At 46.4% G+C, this 20061-nt stretch overlaps 1 protein-coding gene across 1 annotated transcript in view; it reads right to left on the bottom strand.

The window, feature by feature from the left end:
- Nucleotides 1-20061, bottom strand: part of MOCOS (molybdenum cofactor sulfurase) — an 819339-nt gene that overhangs the window by 239696 nt on the left and 559582 nt on the right. The window contains exon 6 of the mRNA XM_069620525.1: nucleotides 18628-18827. Coding sequence (XP_069476626.1) covers nucleotides 18628-18827 — 200 coding nt within the window. The remainder of the gene's footprint in view (nucleotides 1-18627; nucleotides 18828-20061) is intronic.

The raw sequence follows: 20061 nt of genomic DNA, 5'->3' as shown, positions 1-20061 counted from the left end.
ATAGTTCCTTGTCGGTAATTAGATAGTTCAACTCAGGTGCAGAGAACTTACAGGACCAGAAGGCTATGGGATGCAGTTGTCCAGTATCTGGATCTCTCTGTGATAAGACGGCTCCCATGACAATGCTAGAAGCATCTGTTTCAACTACATATGGCACGTCAGGGCGGGGATGCCGCAGAACTGGTACTGAAGTGAAGGCCTTTTTCAGTTCCTGGAAGGCCTTTTCTGCCTCAGGAGACCAAAGGAATATTTTATTCTTCTTCAGTAAGGAAGTGATTGGATGGACTATTTGCGAAAATCCGGGAATGAATCGTCGGTAAAAGTTAGCAAATCCGAGTACGCTTTGCACCCCTTTGATGGATGTTGGTGATGGCCATTGTAGAATTGCGTCCACCTTGCGGGTATCCATATGAACACCTTGTGGGGTAAGCACGAAGCCCAAAAATTCAACTTCTATGATGTGGAAAGGGCACTTTTCCAATTTGGCAAATAGCCGGTGTTGACATAGCTTTTCTAAAACTGCTCTTACATGGGTGCCGTGTTCTTCCTTGGACGATGATTAAATGAGGATGTCATCAATGTACATGAGTGCACAAACGTCTAACAATTCGTGAAGTACATCATTCATGAAGAACTCAAATGCAGCAGGTGCATTGCATAATCCGAAGGGCATGGCCTGATACTCGAAAAGCCCGTACTTGGTTTGGAATGCCGTTTTCCATTCGTCCCCCTTTTTTACCCGCACGAGATGGTAGGTCCCTCGTAAGTCCAATTTAGTGTACATTGGGCCTTCTTGACTTGATCGAGCAATTCTGGGATAAGTGGTAAGGGATACCTGTTATTTACAGTAATTTGGTGCAGTGCTCTATAGTCTATACAGGTTCTCAAATCAACTTCCTTCTTAGGTACGAAGAATAGAACTGAAGAAGCAGGGCACTTAGATGGGCGGATAAAACCGTTAGCTAGGTACTGGTCCAAGTAAGATTTCAGGTGCTGATTTTCTTGCTCGGTTAGAGCATAAATTCGACTGCATGGAATTTGTGCCGCCGGCACTAGTACGATTTGGCAGTCGTAAGGCCTGTGAGGAGGAAGAGTATTTGCTTGTTCCTTTTGGAACACGTCCTGAAAATCCCAATATTCCAGGGGTAAAGAGTCAGAAAGTCCCAAGATGGATTTGGTTTTGAGTTCTTTGACCTTCTCTGTTTGGTGGAAGCAAACGTTAAAGCATTCTGGAGGAAAAGTCAGCACTCTTGTTCGCCAGTCGATCCTTGGGTTATGTGTTACCAGCCACTGCATTCCTTTTTTTTAAACTTTCTTTATTGGTTTTTTCCAACCAAACAAACAAACCATGAGACCGAACGTCGGTCGTACTGTGAAAACTGCACCCTTCCCACCCACTCCTCCCCTCCTCCCCCCTCGCCCATCATGTTGAAAAGAGTCATTGTACTAGAGGTTATCAAATAGGTGGCGCCGTTGCTGGGGCACCGGCGTTGTGTGTCGGGCTGGTATTTGAGTCCTACGGTGGTTCTGATTGTTGAGAGTCAAGATCATCTGGAACTGTGGAGCTCCAATAAGGTCGAAGGTAATGTCTTCTCGATGGCCGCCCTGACATATCAGCATGACTTTGTCAGTATGTCACCAGGGCCAGATAACAGTTGAGACCCGTCAAGCGCTGTGACGTTTTCTGACTTGAGCTTTTGCTGAAGAGGAAGGCCTATTCGTTCAGCCAGATTTTGATCAATATAATTTCCTACAGTGCCACTGTCAATATATGCCTCCAAGGCGTGCACCTTTGTGGGTTGCTGATGGTTGACCAAGAGTACTGGGATGACCAGGTGTGAGGTCTGTACCTATTCCTTCTTTTCGTTTGACAAGTGGTCCCCTACACTTGCCGGGCGCTGGAGTTTTCCTGATCTTGTTCCTTTTCTTCCTTCCCACTGTCAGTGACTCCTACACTTTTTTTGGGGGGTTTGATGGGTCACTCTCGACGGAAATGTCCTGCTTTTCCGCTGTATAAACATAGTTGTTGCTGCCTCCTCTTCTCTCACTCCGCCTTGGATATAGGAGCGCATATTCCTCCAATCTGCATTGGTTCGACTGGTTCATGGGTTTTGGCTGAATTGTCCCGGGGTCGCATGTAGACGGACTTCCCTTCATTCCTTGAGCGGTCCATTCTTCAATTCTGCAGCCAGTGATCTAGTTGTGCCGTCAAATTTATATACTCTGCACACCCTTCAGGAGGATTAACCACTTGGGCTAGCACATCTTTTAATTCCCCATGCAAACTGGCCAATTTGTCTGCGCCACAAGGTGATTGAAGGTGGCGATATAGGTAAGCAGGTCTTGGCTGCCCTGTCTGAGGGACAACAGTTCAATGTAAACAACTTTTCCATTTCTAGTTGGAAATCCCCAAAGTTTCGGAGCAGAAGATCATCCTAGTTCACTAATGGTATCGACCAGTCTGCTGCGCTTCCTCCTAAATAGGAAAGGACGAAAGCCACTCGTGCACTATCGTTTGGAAAGGCCCCAGGTCAGCACAGAAAGTGAAGATGACATTGATTCATAAATATTGCATATTTGTTTGGATCGCTGGTGAAACGTTCAGATGCGGCTAGTGGCGCTGCCCCCGGAAGCACCACCTGGACTGGTGGTGATGGCTGCGATGTAGGAGGTTGTGACATCCCAGGTTGGGGAACCTGTCCTGCGTGTGTCTGAAGCATTTGCCTTGCCAAATCATCGGTTTGTTCCCGAGTTACAATTAAGTCCCTTCGCAAGGCACTGGTCTCTTGTCTGGAAGCATGGACTTCAGCCCGCAATTCCCCCATTAAATAGGCCAGCTGGTCGGTCTCAGAGGTTTCCATAACGCCCAGGCAGAGATTGTCAACTTTTATGGCTATGGCGTCACTGACTTGACTCCACTCTTCCTCCCCCTCCTCCTCACCTGAGAGATGGTGGACACTGTCTTCAGGACTGATGGACCTTTGGGTTCTGTAATCCTTTTCCTTTCTTGTTTGGCGTCTGAGTCTCCCACGAGAGGAAGCCACAGTGGAGGCCAGACAAAGCACTCCACTGGGACTCCATTCCCGGGAGGGACAAATTAGGGGAAAAAGCCGTAAGCGGCGGAAAAAACCCCTGCTGATGGCACCGGAGTCCTCGTGGAAGCTGGGCTCCGATTGGAGATGGAAGGGCTAGAGGCTAGGAGCCACAATGAGAGTAGTACGGGTAAGGGAAAAGTAGAGTACTAGACCAAGGGAAAGGAAATAGGAGCGGGGGGCCGTGGAGAGGCACGGCGGAGAAGGAGGCACGGGAGGCGGGAGCAAAAACAGGGAAAAGGGCAGCAAGAGGAGAAAGAACGTAAACTAGCGTTTGCAACGGGCGGCAGCGAGGGGAACAGCTGACTGCGAGGTTGCAACACGCTACGCTGACTGGGAGGCGGGGCTAAATAGGCCCGCGGAACCAAACAGAAAGACTAGAACACACGAATGCGCGTTGCAGCATACGTGTAGCGCTTCCCTGTATTTAGTTGAAACTTCGGCCACACACGCCAGGAAAGGATACGGCCTGTGACAGAGATTCAGAGAGGCTTTGCGTTCTGTTACGCTCACCTGGTCTCTGCGGGGATGTTGGGGCATGGTTGGAGTCCTCCCTGGTTCTCATCCCCAGCTACTGTTCTGGATGCTGGTACTGCCCCTGCAGGAACACGAGAGGCAATGAGAAGGGTGTGAAGATATTGTGACTCCCCTCAGACCTTTCGTGCCAAAATGAGGTAAGTAAGCGTTTACCCATATAGGCTCACCTGATATATAGTTAGGGTGAGCTCTCCGTCCTGCTTCTCATCAGCAGGGGTGCTTCAAGATGACCAAGTTGCTTCAATGGTACATAGAGGTGGTGGCCCAGGCTGGCTGTGACCGCACCACTTTGAAGGTAGGAGTCTTTGTGATGATTATTGTTCATATAAGTATTAATGTCTTGTCACATGATTTAAGTTCATACTCTTAATAATGTCTCTTTCTCCCTTATCGGTAATGGCAGCCCAGCGGAGCCATTGCACCAGTGGAGGACTTCGAAGTGTTCCCAAGAAGATCACTAGTTGGAATCCAAAGGTATGCCCTAGATAAGATGGCGCGCGACCTTAGCAAATGTCTCAATTATGTTTCTAACCTTATTTGGTTGGATGGAGACACTGCGAGCAGGAAAGAGACGCTTCAGCGATGATTCAGCTGGTTCTGATGGAGAAAACGGGTAAGTTGCGCCTCTGCGATGGTTTGATTGGCTAAGCAGGTAAAATGCTTCTCCGTAATGGTTTCACTGGACGACAGGCAAGAAGCTTCTCCGAGATGGTTTCGCTGGATGACAGGTAAGATGCTTCCCTGAGATGGTTTGCTGGGAGACAGGTAAGAGGCTTTTCCGAGATGGCTGCACTGGAAAACAGGTAAGATGCTTCTCAGGCGACGGTGAGCGTTATGCTGCTTAGGCAGAATAACGCGAAGCCTAGGCCTGCAGATGGGGCAGGCTTATAGCCTGGTCCCAGCCATGCTCCCTTGCTCTGCTAGATGGTTCCACCCTGCAACTCCCAAATGATGCTGCACGTGCAGCTTCATTGATTCCTATGGCCATGCCCGGCCCAGATACACGTGGTTGACTGATATGAGATGGAAGGACCGTGCCCAATCTCCTTGGGAATTGGATGCAACACTGAACTGGCCCGCCGCACTCCAAAACAAACCAAACAGTAGCGGCAGACTTTGCTGGCAGGGCTTTACCACAAGGCCGCTGGGGGGACATTTTATATCCCCTTCCTCTTCCGCTTCCTTCCCAGAGGTGGGGCCTTGTGGGACACCAGCGGGACCACAATGCAAGCGGGACAGCAGCCCAAACAGTGGTGGCAGACTTTGCTGGCAGGGCTTCGTCAAAAGGGTGGTCGGGGGAGGTTTTATACCCCCCTCCTCTTCCTTGCAGGGGGCAGGGCCTTGCAGAACACCAATGGGACCACAAAGCAAGCAGGACAGTAGCCCAGCAGCCCAAACAGTGGCAGTGGACTTTGCCGGCAGGGCTTCGTCAAAAGGGTGATGGAGGAGGTTTTACACACCCCTCTTTCTTGCAGGGGGCAGGACTTCGCGTCACACCAACGGGACTGCAAAGCAAGCACGACAATAGCCCAGCAGCCCAAACAGTAGCGTCACACTTTGCCGGCATGAGAACCTGATAAACTACTGTTTAAAGATCAAGGCTGAGGATATCTGGCACAGGCCCACAGGAAAAAGAAAATGTTTTTTCAAAATCGTGTTCCTTCGCCTGAGAAAAGCACATGCAAAGTCTTTGAGCTCTTCTGAGAGCTCCGCACCCGCGCACCTGCACTCGCCCTTTACAGCGCTTTGGTAGACGAGTTGGATTGGCCTTGTACTGGACTTCCTCCTTCCTTAGTATATCTACATTTATTTATTTAGGATAGGGGAGTTTAAATAAACCCCCTCCCCCTTGAAGATTGGTGTCCCACAAGGTTCCACGCGTCTCTTGTGTCCCTTAACTGCTACATGCTGCCTTTAACAACCCTATTGAAGACCTCTCTAAAACTGTGGACTCGTAAGCAAATGTCACAAACTGCCTTCTGGCAGTTCAGGACTAGATGCAGTTGAACAGCCTGTATCTCAAACCTAGCAAAACCGAGATAATTTGTTTTAACAGCAAGTCTTCAGATAATCTCCTTTGCAGTGGCTGGTCTTGCTAGGCCTATGCCCCCTAAGTATAAGACAGCTAAGAATCTGGGCATCATGTTTGAGTGTCAATGATGCTTTTCTTACAAATTAGCGTTTCCAGAAAACCCTTTTTGTGTTACACATTGTCACAGATGGTCTCAAGAACACACCAACTCTTGAAGACTGTTCAAGGGTTTTAATTAAATGTTTGAGAAGGGGCTCACTATGGTCTCTCTCTCTCTCGCTCTCTCTCGCGCACTCTCTCTCTTTCTCCCCTTCTCATCTCTCTTCTCTCTCCCTCTCTCTCTTTTTCTCTCTTTCTCTTTCTCTCTCTCTCTCTCTCTCTCTCTCCCACGGGATTTCCCATCCTTACCCAGGAATCCCTAAAGCCCAAGATGGCCACATGAGGTGAATAATCCCTACTATGTAGGATCTAGCTGGTACTAGTGTGGGCCTAAAGCAATCGCCTTACCTATTTAACTCCCTTCAGGGTCTTCTAAGTTCTAACCTGGGATCCTACCAGAAGAATACTTACTGAGACTGGTGCCTTTCAATCACTGAGGTCTACCCCCAATCTTTTCATTTTCACGCTCTTGGACTCTTTGCCCTGATGTTCCGTTCATCATTTCCCTTTCTCCTATTCTCCTCCCCACCTCTTCCTCCCTATCTCTTGTTTTCTCCCTCGCTCGTTCTTGTAATCCGATGTTACTCTGCCTTAGGTCTACTCCTACGCTATCTCTATTCTCTGCTACTCTTTCCTCTCCTCTCCACTCACCTCTCCAATACCCCAATGTCAACTCCCCCAGAACTTTAATCACCACTTCTCTTCTCCAGTACTCTCCACTTCCCACTACTCTCCACTTCTGACCAGGTTCCACTACCACTATTCTCCACTACTCTCCACTACTTTCACCACTACCACTAGTCCTCACTACCCTCTCCTCCCACTAAACTGCAGTCCACCCACATCTTCCCTCACAGTCACCCTCCTTACACTCTCCTAGTTACCTTTTTCTGCTAATCACTCACTGTGCATGCACTCCCACACCCAAGTATCAGTTTCTCTCATCAACTAATACCTCAACTTGCACATGCTTTCTGTAATCCTCCAAGCTCTGCTGTACTGTCCTCTGCCTGCTCTCTTGGTCCACATTCTCCTCCCTTGACCTCACCCGAACAATCCCCACTGCCCTTTACTTCCTGCCCTCCTTTATCCTCTCCATCCCTGGCCATTTGCTCTCTGCGAAAGCTCATTCCCTGGGCCAATTGCTGACTTTCTTTTCTCCAGGGGCCAGGTTACATGCATCAGAGGACATAAAACAGGCTTTAAGTCTGCCCTCTTTTAGTACATGGGGTCTGCTGGCTTTCTGCTATGGTGGCTTGCTACAATTACAGTCAATCTTAGAGTGTATATCTGGATTTGATAGAACACCTGGATTGCCATTTCATTTGTGTGATGTTCAACTGCCACTCTGCTTGTTGCCGCTGCTCTCCCTAAAGAGCTGCATGATCAGGCAATACTGGTATCAGTGCTCATATGGGACAAGAGAAAGAACACTGGCCTGCATGTTGCCCATTAACTGGGCAAGCAAAAGTGGTAATAGAATGGACAGAGACTGGGGCCCTCTAAACTCCCTCGGCCCACCTCTGGGGCAGGACTGATCCTGGCAAATACCCTGGTAGGCCTCCTGCCTCAGATTGAGAGCGGACCTATATCCTCTTGACAGGGCCCGATTTCTGACTGTCACATAAGAGATATATAAGATTTTAAGGTGTTTTTTAAATAAGGTTGAATAAACATATTGGCTGATATGGAGTTCACCAGATTGTCCATCACACTATCTAAAGATAAAGCTGAAATATCTAGCACTTTGTTTAGTTTGGATGTGCACTGTAGAGCGCAATTGGGACTCGCTGGAGCTGCAAAAAAATATCCTTCAATCAGAGTGGCATCAAACACCAGTGCTCTGATTGGCTGTAATGGCCAGTATTGCAGCCAATCAGAGTACTCAGAATATTCCAACCCTCTGATTGGCTGAAGTATTTGCACTTTGGGGCCAGCCCACAGTAGTAGTTTCTGTGCTCTGGTGGATTATGCCAGGTGGAGCGCTGGAGAGCAGCAGAAGGATTTAGAGAAGGCAAAAACTGCAGCTTTTTTTCTGCCGCAGAAAATGGGCTCACCACTAATTATAGCATTATGTTTTTGGTCATAACGGCAAAAAGATACAGTACTTTCTTTGTAAAATACCTCTATGAGTTGACATTGCAAGTGATATTTACTATATATAAAAAGTACTTCATGGAGCAAGTATGGATTATTTATTGCATGCAATGTTTTCCTTTATACTCCATATAGTAAATATCCAATGCAATCCCAACTCATTTACTCAGTATTCTAAAATCAAGCAACATTTCAAACTGTTACGAAGAGCCGACAGACCTGGTCGATTTGGCATCGCTGGCGTCACATTTCTTCAGTTTATTGGAGTACTCCCAAGATTGCGTACCCTACTGAGCGTATCATTTCAGCCTTGCAGACCGAAATACGAGAAGCACCGCCCCCATACCCAGAAGCAGTATTTCTGAACCAAAAGCCAGGACCGCAGTGCGTTGCTACTGCTTATGGTGGTTGCGCTACGTGAGTTATCGAAAAATAGTTTCCTAACATTCTACTGATTACTTACCTTTCTTTCTGACACCCTACATTCCTTACCTGCCTTTCTTTTGTGCTTCTAGATAATCCTCTTCCACGTGTCTGCCAAGCTCGGACGTTAACCTTGCTGTTCTAAATAGAACGTGGATTCCCATTCCGATCGTAGGTTCTGCTCCTTAGTTAATAAACAATCTGTGTCTTGTTTGTATCCCTCTTTCAATAGTGTTTTCACTTTTGTGTTAGCTTCCTCATCTTCAAAACAAGACCCGTAGAACCAAGACTACATCACCCAGAATTCACTCCGCTCACGCCGCAGACGTCCTCCTCAGCGCTCTTGGTAAGAGGGAATTCCTAACAGATTAGCATTGAAGTCAGGTTCTGTCTGCCTTCTAACCAATCTTATCCCTTTCTTGCTAAAAAGAAATCAAGCGTGTTTACGATCAGCAAGACTTCCTGCCAGTCTACACTCTGTTCAATCATTTCCGTGCACCGGAAAGGTACTCTAGTTTCTCTCTCTGTACATAACGTCCCATATCAAAGTTATCCCATTAACCCTCCTTTTTATATTTTAGTTCCATCCCCGAGCCTTAGAAAACATCTAAATCCTTCATCCTTCAGTCCCGAAAGGGGGAAATCAACGCTCACTAGCCACAATCCCTTTTCCTCTTGAGCAGTGCTCTCAAGCCACACAGGGTTTTTTCCCTTCCGAGGGTTTCCCTGCCGTGGTCTCTTGTTGCTTAATTTGTGAGCGCAAAGAGAGTGTGGTAGGTGAACTTCTCATCTCTACTAACGGTTCCGAAAGGTAAGCTTCTTTTCTGATTGTACTGTCTATTTGTCAACGAAAGAGAGAGGAGTTATTTCAGAAAGCAGAGCAAGATAACAGATAACAACGCCTATACCTCCGCTCAGCATTGACATTTAGAGAATACAACCGAAGTAGCTTGCCAGCATGGAACAACAAGTGCAGCAATTAGTTACCGCCATGCAAGCACTTTTGGCAGAGATGCAACAGCTTAAACAAGAAAACCTCAATCTACTTCAGTCTGTAGGACATTCAGCTCCGAGTTCGGGTGTCCCCCTGGGTCCATTGCCTTGTGGGAGATTCGACGGAAACCCCCATTTAGTCAAAGAATTCCTTGAATCCTTCACGGTTCAATTTGCTTTTAAAGCAGCATTTCTTCCTACGGACAGAGATAAAGTAGGTCACATGATAGCCCAAATGACGGGGGCAGCTTTGGCGTGGGCCACACCACTAGTGCCCAGCAATAATCCCATCCTCGACTCTTATCCCGCCTTTTGTAACAGTGTGAAGAATATGTTCGGGAGACAAGAAGTTACCATTGCCTTCCAAGAGTGACTACTGGGTTTCAAACAGGGAAACCAGGACATACTGTTCTATATAACTAAATTCAAACAAATGGCGGCTGAAACCTCTTGGGCAGATGATGCCCAGATCACCATCTTTAGAAGAGGTCTTTCGGAAGAACTTAAAGATGAAGTGTCCAGAGTACCTCGCACGTATAACATGTCTGAGTTCATTGTTTTAGTTATGCAACTGGATTTCCGTCTACAAGAAAGACATTGAGAAAGGAAGAAGGGACGAACCTTCAGACAGCAGACCGAAAGCAGTACACCCGTAAACAAGACGGTCTCCTCCCAGGAACCTATGCAACTAGGAATTACCAGAGGACCACTTTCGGCAGAAGAACGAGCCAGACGAAGGGCACAGGGTCTATGTATGTACTGTGGATCGAACACTCACACAGTGAAAGAATGTACTGTCGCACCGCAAACGAAACCGGGAAACGCCAGAGCCCGACCGTAAAGGGAATGACGGGGCAGGGCTATCTTTCAGTTACCGGTTCCCTACTTTTGGAATCTTCTCAACGTTCTACACCCATGGAGAACACCATGATCGTTCTTGAGATATCTTTATCTTGGGATAACTTTAGGCTGGAGAAAGTATCCGCATTTATAGACAGTGGTGCAGCAGGAAATGTTATCGATGAATCCTGGGCCAGGCATCATGGGATACCCAGAGTGGCTAAATCTATAGAAATTCCAGTAGAAAGCGTTGATGGGAGCCCATTCATATCTGGTCCCATTAAAGAACAGACTTGTTCCCTTGGTTTAAACATCTCCTCTCACCAGGAAGCATTATTCCTAGATATAATCCGGACTGCACATTATCCTATCATACTAAGGTTACCCTGGTTGAGGAGACACATTCCGTAAATTAACTGGAGCAAGAATTAACCACCGAGGTGCAGAATTTAAAGGCGGAAAATGCTGCTCTCAAGCAATTAGTTCTATCCCGTGATTCAGCCGCAAAAGAAAGTGTGTTACTGGGCGGCATTGTTGACAAATACGATGGGTCGGCAAAAGCCCTTCGTGGATTCCTGGACTCATGTTTGGTTTACTTTACATTTAAGCCCTATTACTTTTCCACTCCCAGGGCTAAGGTGGGGTTCATAATTTCTCACCTTTCTGGAAATGCTTTAACCTGGGCTACACCCCTAGTTAACTTCAGCGACGCTCTCCTAGATGACTACGATGGTTTCATACGGGCCCTAAAGACCATGTTTGACCGCCCTGAGCAGGTCTTCAATGCCCAGGAACGCCTCTTAGACTTTCAGCAGGGATCCCAGGATGTGCTCACGTATGTAACCCGCTTCAAGCAATTAGTCAAGGAAGCTGATTGGTCTCCGGAGGCAAGTTTTACCCTTTTCAGGAGAGGACTAAATGAGAAGATTAAAGATGAGTTAGCCAGAGTGGCCCGACCAAACTCATTCCAGGCTCTTATGGACCTTGCCATGCAAATAGACTTTCACATCCAGGAAAGGAAGGCAGAGAAGAAAAAATCTAGGGGAAACCCTCCGAAGGTGTCCTTTGAGAGTACCTCCAAATCTGACACAAACCCTGGATGAGCCACCGAACCGGAACCCATGCAGATAGGAGCCTTCCGTGGACCAATATCCCTGCAAGAAAGGATGAGAAGGATTAATATGGGGTTGTGCATGTATTGTGCCTCAGACAAACACTTGGTTAGAGAATGCCCTCTGGCCCCTCCTCGGCGTTCGGGAAACGCCAACTCCCGATCCTAGATGGAGCAGGGCTTCGGGAGAGAGATGTTTGCTCCACATCAATTCCATCCTTGAACTCTCCTGGACAAAACAATTTAGTGATACTACAGGCCTTCCTATCAACTTCTGGGAATAAGACCTATCCTGTTTTGGGCTTGGTGGACTGCGGGGCTATGGGAATATTCATTGATCAAGATTGGGTTTTTAGTCACCATATCCCACACGAAACACGAAGCATCATGCAGCCGGTGGAAGCGATCGATGGAAGACCCCTCACTTCAGGGCCCATTAGCCTGCAGACCAAAGAGATCCAGCTTTCAATTAACCACCACCAAGAGCGGATTCGATTTGACATTATTAAGTCAGCTCATTACCCCATGGTACTGGGCATGGCCTGGTTACAGAAACACAATCCGTATATCAATTGGACAGCAGGATCACTATTCCTCGGCTCAGAGTTTTGTATGTCTCACTGTCTAATCCTGGATCCCTCCTTGACCCCCTCCAAAGAACCACCAATAGACCATCCAGCATCTCTCATGGTTTCCAATATCGTGCAGGTTCCTAAGGCCTATCAGGGATTTGTTGATGTGTTCTCAACTGCCATAGTCCAGGCCTTACCCCCTCATAGGCCTGAAGACTCCGCCATAGACACGGATCCCTCAGCAGTGATTCCTTTTGGCAGGATGTTCATCCTTTCCGAACCTGAGAAAAAGGCTCTCTGAGAATACTTGATTACCAACCTTGAGAATGGCACCATAAGACCTTCAACATCTCCAGCCAGAGCTTCATTGTTCTTTGTTCCTAAGAAGGACACTAAGGAACTCAGACCCTGCCTCGATTATCGTGGATTAAATCAATGCACCCTCAAGACCCTTTACCCTTAATCTCGGATATCCTGGAAGCGGTCAGAGGCGCTGTGATTTTCACGAAACTGGACGTCCGGGGTGCCTATCATTTGATTCGTATCCGTGAAGGAGACAAATGGAAACAGCATTCAGAACACCCATTGGTCACTTCGAATATCTGGTCATGCCCTTTGGATTAGCTAATGCCCCAGCAGTCTTTCAACATTTTATGGACAGGGTGTTCTCAGACATGCTATTCCTCTTCGTCATCGTCTACCTGGATGACATTTTGATCTACTCCAAGGACCTTCTAAAGCATGAAGAGCACGTAAAGGCAGTACTACAATGACTCTGTGAACATAAACTCTTGGCCAAACCCGAGAAATGCCTGTTTCATGTTGCTTCTGTTCATTACCTAGGATTTATCCTTACTCCAGAGGGAATTGGCATGGACCCTTCAAAGGTAAAGGCTATATTATCCTGGCCTGCTCCCACGTCCATGAAACAAGTTCAATCCTTCCTGGGGCGTGCCAATTTCTACCGGAAGTTTATACCCACCTGCTCTGAGATTGTTCAACCGATTGTTGCTCTCATGAAGAAAGACACCCCCTTTGTCTGGTCTATTCCGCAAGATAAGGCATTCCAACTCTTGAAGACAAGATTTACTCAAGCTCCCATTCCGGCCCAACCCGACATTGATCGGCCATTCCTTTTGAAAACGGATGCCTCTAACTACACCATTGGAGCGGTGTTGAAGCAAGAATTTGAGGATAAACTAGAACACCCCATTGCTTACCTTTCACAAACCCTGACTCCCAGTGAGACACACTACTCCGTCCTGGAAAAATAACTTTTAGCCATCCGCCAAGCCTTCACTGAGTGGGGACATCTACTCCTGGGAGCAAGATATCCAGTCCAGGTCCGCACGGACCACCGAAAACTTCAAATTCTACAGTCATTAGAGTGTCAGAACAGTCACCAGGCTTGTTGGACCTTCTTCTTTGCCCAGTACCAGTTCCACATCACTCATGTTCCTGGATCACAAAACTTGATTGCTGACGCCTTATCTCGACGGTCTGACTATGAAACTACTGAAGGTAAGGCCTATCCTAAGATGTTTCCCCACATGATTTTTGTAGCCCAAGCAGTCAACCTCCTGGAAGAAATCTGAGTACAAACCCAATCCTCTGAACTCTGGAAGAATATTTCAAGAAAGAATCAATGGAACCTGAGAGTCGAGGAAGGATATTTGTTCAAGGACAACGCTCTGCTCATTCCTACACAAAAATGACAACAAAGAATAATAAACCTCTGTCATGATACACTTCACTCTGGACATCGTGGCATCACCAACACCTTCCACCTCATACAAAGACAATTTTGGTGGCCTAAAATGAAAACTGTCGTACAACTATACGTCCGAGCCTGTTCAATCTGTAGTCAGAATAAACATGACAACAAGAGGCCGGCGGGTCTTCTGCTACAACCCGCACTGCCAAAAAGGCCATGGGAATTTATCGCTACAGACTTCATTGCGGAATTACCGCCTTCCAGAGGGTATACCACCATCATGGTCACCATTGACTTGTTCACTCATATGGCTCATTTCACACCCCTCAATAAGCTACCATCCTCATCTGAACTGGCTGGAATCTTCCTGGAGCACATATTCCGCCTTCATGGACTTCCTTCCAAGATAATTTCCGTTCGAGGATCTCAATACGTCTCACAATTCTGGAAACACCTCTCTAAAATATTAGGAATCCAATGCGCTCTTTCATCAGGTTATCACCCTGAAACCAACGGGGCCACAGAACGTGCTAATCAGACTGTGGAACAATACCTTCGATGTTTTGCTACTAAGGTTCAGGATGACTGGTCGCTCCTGATACCCGTGGCTGAATTCTCCTATAACAATTCCGATCATTCACCAGTTAGGACCAGTCCCTTTTATTGCAGCTAAGGATTCCATCCATCAGTTCTGCCCTCTGTTCTTCCACAGCCCACACCGGTATCTACTGTCGACTCATGGATTGAAACACTCATCAACATACATAAGGAGACCAAAGAGCACTTAGAGAAGGCCAGAACACAGACCAAGAGATATGCGGATTCCAAAAGAAGACCCAGGCCTTCTTATTCAGTTGGAGATCAATTCTGGTTGTCCTCGAAATTACTACCCCGACATCTACGGCCAAACAAATTGGTCCCCCGGTATTATGGTCCATTTTCCATCAAGGAAATTATAAACCCAGTCTCATACCGGTTCAAGTTACCAGAATCCTGGAAAAAGATTCACCCAGTTTTCCACACCTCCTTATTAAAACCTTACATTCAATCCTCCCGGAAATCCTGCAGACCCACTCCTGTGGTGGTGGACAATCAACTGGAATATGAAGTGTCCCGGATATGCGACTCCAGGTATAAACGGGGTCAGCTTCAATATCTAGTTGAATGGAAAGGATATCCCCCCAGTGAAATAACTTGGGAACCACTTTCTAATCTGAATACCCCTCGACTGCTCAGAAGATACCACCTCATACACCCAGGCAAACCTGGAGGAACAGGTTTTCGGAGGAGGCATGCTGTCATGACCTACAGGACGCACCTCTTTTGGTCTTCCTGGTCCTTATCGCAACGGGCCTTGCATTCCCTGACACTCCCAACATGGCCGTCCAGCGTGACACGCCTTCCGCGGTCTATACGTTGGACGTAACGTATTCTACTAATAGACCGCATCGAGGAGGAGACTCACTCAGCCTATTTCAAGTCCAGGTATGTCCGCAAGAAGACACCGCCCACGGAGTCCAGCAAGGATCGATCTCAGGTGAGAAGGGGGGAACTCCGTGACAAACAGTCGCATATCTGGGATACATACTGTATCCACAGGGTATCGCAATGGACCCGGCAAAAGTATCTGCTATCATGGAATGGCCTTCGACAAGATCAGTAAAATACATTCAGAGATTTCTAGGGTTCTCTAATTTTTACAGGCGCTTTATACACCGTTTTTCCATGCTCTCCTTGCCTTTGACTCCCCTTTTAAAGAAGGGAGTTACCTTAAACTGGACGCCGAAGACACATAAATCATTTGAAGATCTGAAAGCCTTATTCACAAAGGCTCCCATTTTATCGGTTCCGGACCAAAGAAGGCGTTTCATAGTGGAATCCGATGCTTCTCATCACGCCGTAGGCGCTATTCTCTTACAGCCAGACCATAGAAACACTGAGAGACCCATCGCCTATCTTTCCAAAACTCTGACATCGGCAGAAATTAACTAAACAGTCCTTGAAAAGGAGCTTTTGGCAATCAAACGTGCCTTTGAAGAATGGTGTCATCTCCTCTTAGGAGCCCAACATCCCATTGAAGTGAGAACAGACCATCAAAATCTTCGCACTTTGCCGTACGCCCAAACATGCAACAGCAGACAAGCAAGATGTGCAATTTTTTTTTCTCCATTTCGCATTGTGTTCACCATTATTCCAGGAAGAACTAACTTGAAGGCAGACGCACTCTCCCGGAGGCATCCTTTGGAAAAGGCTGCATTCAAACAGGAACCTTTGTTTTCCAAAGCACTGTTCATTACAGTCGTGCATACTTTTCTACAAAAAGTGGAAAACAAGAGTAGAACCTGGGCCCTTACCAGTACCGATATTATTACACAACATAATCTCACCTGTAGTAGAGGGTTATTGTTTAAGGAGGAAAGAATGTTTGTCCCTGAAGAAACACAGTAAAGAGAAGTTTTACGACTGTGTCACGATTCCCGAGCTGCCGGCCACAGAGGACTAGCAAATACGATGGAATTAATACAAAGTCATTTCTGGTGGCCATCGCTTCGAAAGGACGTTCAAGATTATATCAGTTCCTGCCCAGTCTGTATACAAACCAAATCATCACGCAAACCCCCATTGGGGAATTGACACAATTGCAACTTCCCACTAAACCATGGCAGATAATCTCTACGAATTTCATAGTGGATCTACCCCCATCAGAAGGTTGTACCACGATTATGGTCACGGTAGACTCTCTAACCAAAATGGCACATTTTATTCCTCTCCACTCAGTACCTTCAGCCAGCACAATGGCTTGAATCTTCTTGGATCATATTTTTTCTCTACACGGATTACCCGAAACCATCATATTGGACCGTGGTCCACAATACACATCCAGTTACTGGCGCCATCTTTGCAACACTTTTAAGTTTGGGATACCACCCGCAAACAAATGGACAGACCAAACGTCTTAACCAGACCATGGAAGGTTATCTCAGATGTTATGTATCTTCGGCCCAAGACAACTGGAAGGAGCTATTACCATTAGCAGAATTAGCAGAATTTGCGTATACTAATGCAAACCATTCAGCTACTCGTTCCAGTCCTTTGTTTTGTACATATGGATTCCATCCATCCTTTTTTGTGGCATCCTTGCCACAAGCCTCTCCCTTTCCCAATTTGGAGGGACTCATTGATGGGATCCAACAAGGACACCAGAAGGCAATCAAAGCTCTACAGGTGGCTCAAGAGGCGAGCAAGAGACAGGCGGACAAGCATCAGACCCCCGTTCCGCTAATACAAATAGGCGATCGTGTCTGGTTAGCAAGCGCATTCTTACCAGAAGACTTGTCCCTTCGAAGTTATCTCCCGAATATTATGAAGCATTCACTGTTTTGGAAAAGAAAGGATCTGCTGCTTATCGATTGCAGCTTCCGCAGTCCTGGAGACGCATTCACCCAACTATTCATGTGTCTCAACTGAAACTGGATATTAGAAGCCGTTTTCATCCAAAACACTCTGGTACACCCCCCCCTGTTCTGACTGATTCTGGTCCGGAATACGAAGTTTCTGTGACGCTAGATATCATCGGGCGGTCCTTCCGTTTTTGGTTGACTGAAGGGCTATTCAGCTGCAGAACGCTTGTGGGAACCTGCCTCTGCAGTTCACGCTCCATGCTTGGTTCGCTCATCCTACCGGTGTCATCCGGGTAAACCGGGTTACACCTCCCTTAGGTGGGGGCATACTGTTACGAAGAACCGACGGACCTGGTCGATTTGGCATCGCTCGCGTCACATTTCTTCAGTTTATTGGCGTACTCCCAAGATGGTGTACCATACTGAGGGTATCATTTCAGCCTTGCAGACCGGAATACGAGAAGCACCGCCCCCATACCCGGAAGCAGTATTTCTGTACCAGAAGCCAGGACCGCAGGGTGTTGCTACTGCTTATGGTGGTTGCGCTACGTGAGTTATCGAAGAATAGTTTCCTAACATTCTACAGATTACTTACCTTTCTTTCTGACACCCTTCATTCCTTACCTCACTTTCTGTTGTGCTTCTAGACAATCCTCTTCCACGCGTCTGCCGAGCTCGGATGTTAACCTTGCCGTTCTAAATAAAACGTGGATTCCCATTCCGATCATAGGTTCTGCTCCTTAGTTAATAACTGATCTGTGTCTTGTTTGTATGCCTCTTTCAATAGTGTTTTCACTCTTGTGTTAGCTTCCTCATCTTCAAAACAAGACCCGTAGAACCAAGATTACATCACCCAGAATTCATTCCGCTCATGCCGCGGACGTCCTCCTCAGCGCTCTTGGTAGGAGGGAATTCCTAACGGATTAGCATTCAAGTCAGGTTCTGTCTGCCTTCTAACCAATCTTATCCCTTTCTTGCTCAAAAGAAATCAAGCGTGTTTACGATCAGCAAGACTTCCTGCCAGTCTACACTCATCATTTCCGTGCACCGGAAAAGGTACTCTAGTTTCTCTCTCTGTACATAACGTCCCATATCAAAGTTATCCCATTAACTCTCCTTTTTATATTTTAGTTCCATCCCTGAGCCTTAGAAAACATCTAAATCCTTCATCCTTCAGTTCCAAAGAGGGAAATCAACGCTCACTAGTGACGATCCCTATTCCTCTTGACCAGCGCTCTCAAGCAACACAGGTTTTTTTCCCTTCCGAGGGTTTCCCTGCCGTGGTCTCTTGTTGCTTAATTTGTGAGCGCAAAGAGAGTGTGGTAGGTGAACTTCTCATCTCTATTAACGGTTCCGAAGGCAAGGTAAGATTCTTTTCTGATTGCACTGTCTATTTGTCAACGAAAGAGAGAGGAGTTATTTCAGAAAGTAGAGCAAGATAATACAAACATTACATGTTTTTCCCACTGCTCAAAACATTCTCATGACCAGTCCCTAAAATGGGTGCAATTGCCTTTCAAAGGGTTGACAGTGACTGTACAATCAAAGCCCCATATTGGACAGTGAACGAACAAGTGGTTAAATGAGCACCAGGCACAAGGTAAAACACACCTTATCAGGTCAGTAAACTTGGCACGTTGAAGGGCGACCACCTACCTGAGAGTAGCCTATGATATCTCCATTCTCATCCAGTATATTAAAAGAGATGACGGGCCCTTGCACATCCCAACTCTTGAAACCAGTCTTGCAGTATATCCGTGCTACGGGTAGTCCGTTATCATACCGCAAGGCCGATAGTACTGTGTAGGTATAGCAAGCCAGAGCGAAGGTGTGCTCTCGAATGTTCTTCATACCACCTGCAAGGAACAAAAGAGCATTACACCCAATGAGCAGGTATCAGGCATTTTGTAGAAGTGCCTCAACTCTAACTCAATAACCCGATCAATATTACAGGAGACTAAAAGTAAAGTAACATAACAATATATACACTTAAACATTAACAATAGTCTCAACACAGTCTTGTCAGAATCTGAAATTCCACCCAATAATTCTCAAATGAAGATCTTTTTCGTCTTTCCTTGGGAAGCCCATCTAGTTTAGCCTTATTAGACACCTGTTGTCTGCACTTTTAACCCTCGCACTTGCCACCTGCTGGCCGCACTACTTGTTTTTGATCCAGTGTCTGGCACTTGCCCTTCCTCCCCTTCACCCATGGCACTTTTTCCACTCCTCTCCCCCTCTCCCCTGCACTTGCCTAATCTCAATGTCACTTGGCCTAGTACGATTATTGTCTTTGTCCTCCTTCTGCTTCCCCTCCCTTGCCTCGCCGCACCTTGAAACACTTGAGTATAGGCGCATTATAAATGTCATATCATATCTTAGCCATTAGGGAGGAGGGGTGCGGTTCACAGAATCAGTTATTGAAAACAAACATAAATGTCAGCAAGTTAGTGTTTGTAGACTATTTTTTTGGTTTTTTTGTATGTCCTGGGAGGATAGCTCAGGGGCAACACGCTCACCTTGGGAGCAAGGCGATGCGTAACAACACAGGTTCAATCCCCAGGTTCGCCCTTAGAAACCTCTAGGTGTTAAGTGCGTTATACATAACTAATTATAATTATTTTGTGCTTTAATGGTTAAATATAACCTTATAACACAAATACGTAAGAAGAATAAAGACATAAAATCCACATGAATATTCACATATTAGACTCATAGTAAAATCCAACAGTATAATAAAAACCTTTTTATGACAATTTCCTGAGGATTACTTGCCAAATATAATAAATTGTACATTTCATCACTAGATTTTCTCCAGCATACAATAAAGCCCAGAATTGATTGCGGTGCAAATAAGGCAAATCATATAAAACCTTTTCATATCCTTTTCCGTAGATATCAATCAAAGAATTACAATCTGTTAGAAGAGGGTGAGAAATCTCTATCTCGGATTTGCAGAGTCTATATATTGGAATAGACTGCCAGGCGCCTATCCGCGATAGAGTAGGAAGCAGTCCTAGTCTAAGGCACATTATAAAACGCCTTACCTTCTTGTTTTGTATATATTTTTTTTAAATGCATACAAGGTAC

The sequence above is a fragment of the Ambystoma mexicanum genome, chromosome 5q (assembly GCF_040938575.1).
Source record: "Ambystoma mexicanum isolate Mex_15411 chromosome 5q, UKY_AmexF1_1, whole genome shotgun sequence".
Classification (NCBI taxonomy): Eukaryota; Metazoa; Chordata; class Amphibia; order Caudata; family Ambystomatidae; genus Ambystoma; species Ambystoma mexicanum.
Note: the sequence above shows the minus strand (reverse complement) of the source record. Positions and strands in the feature narration are given on the sequence as shown.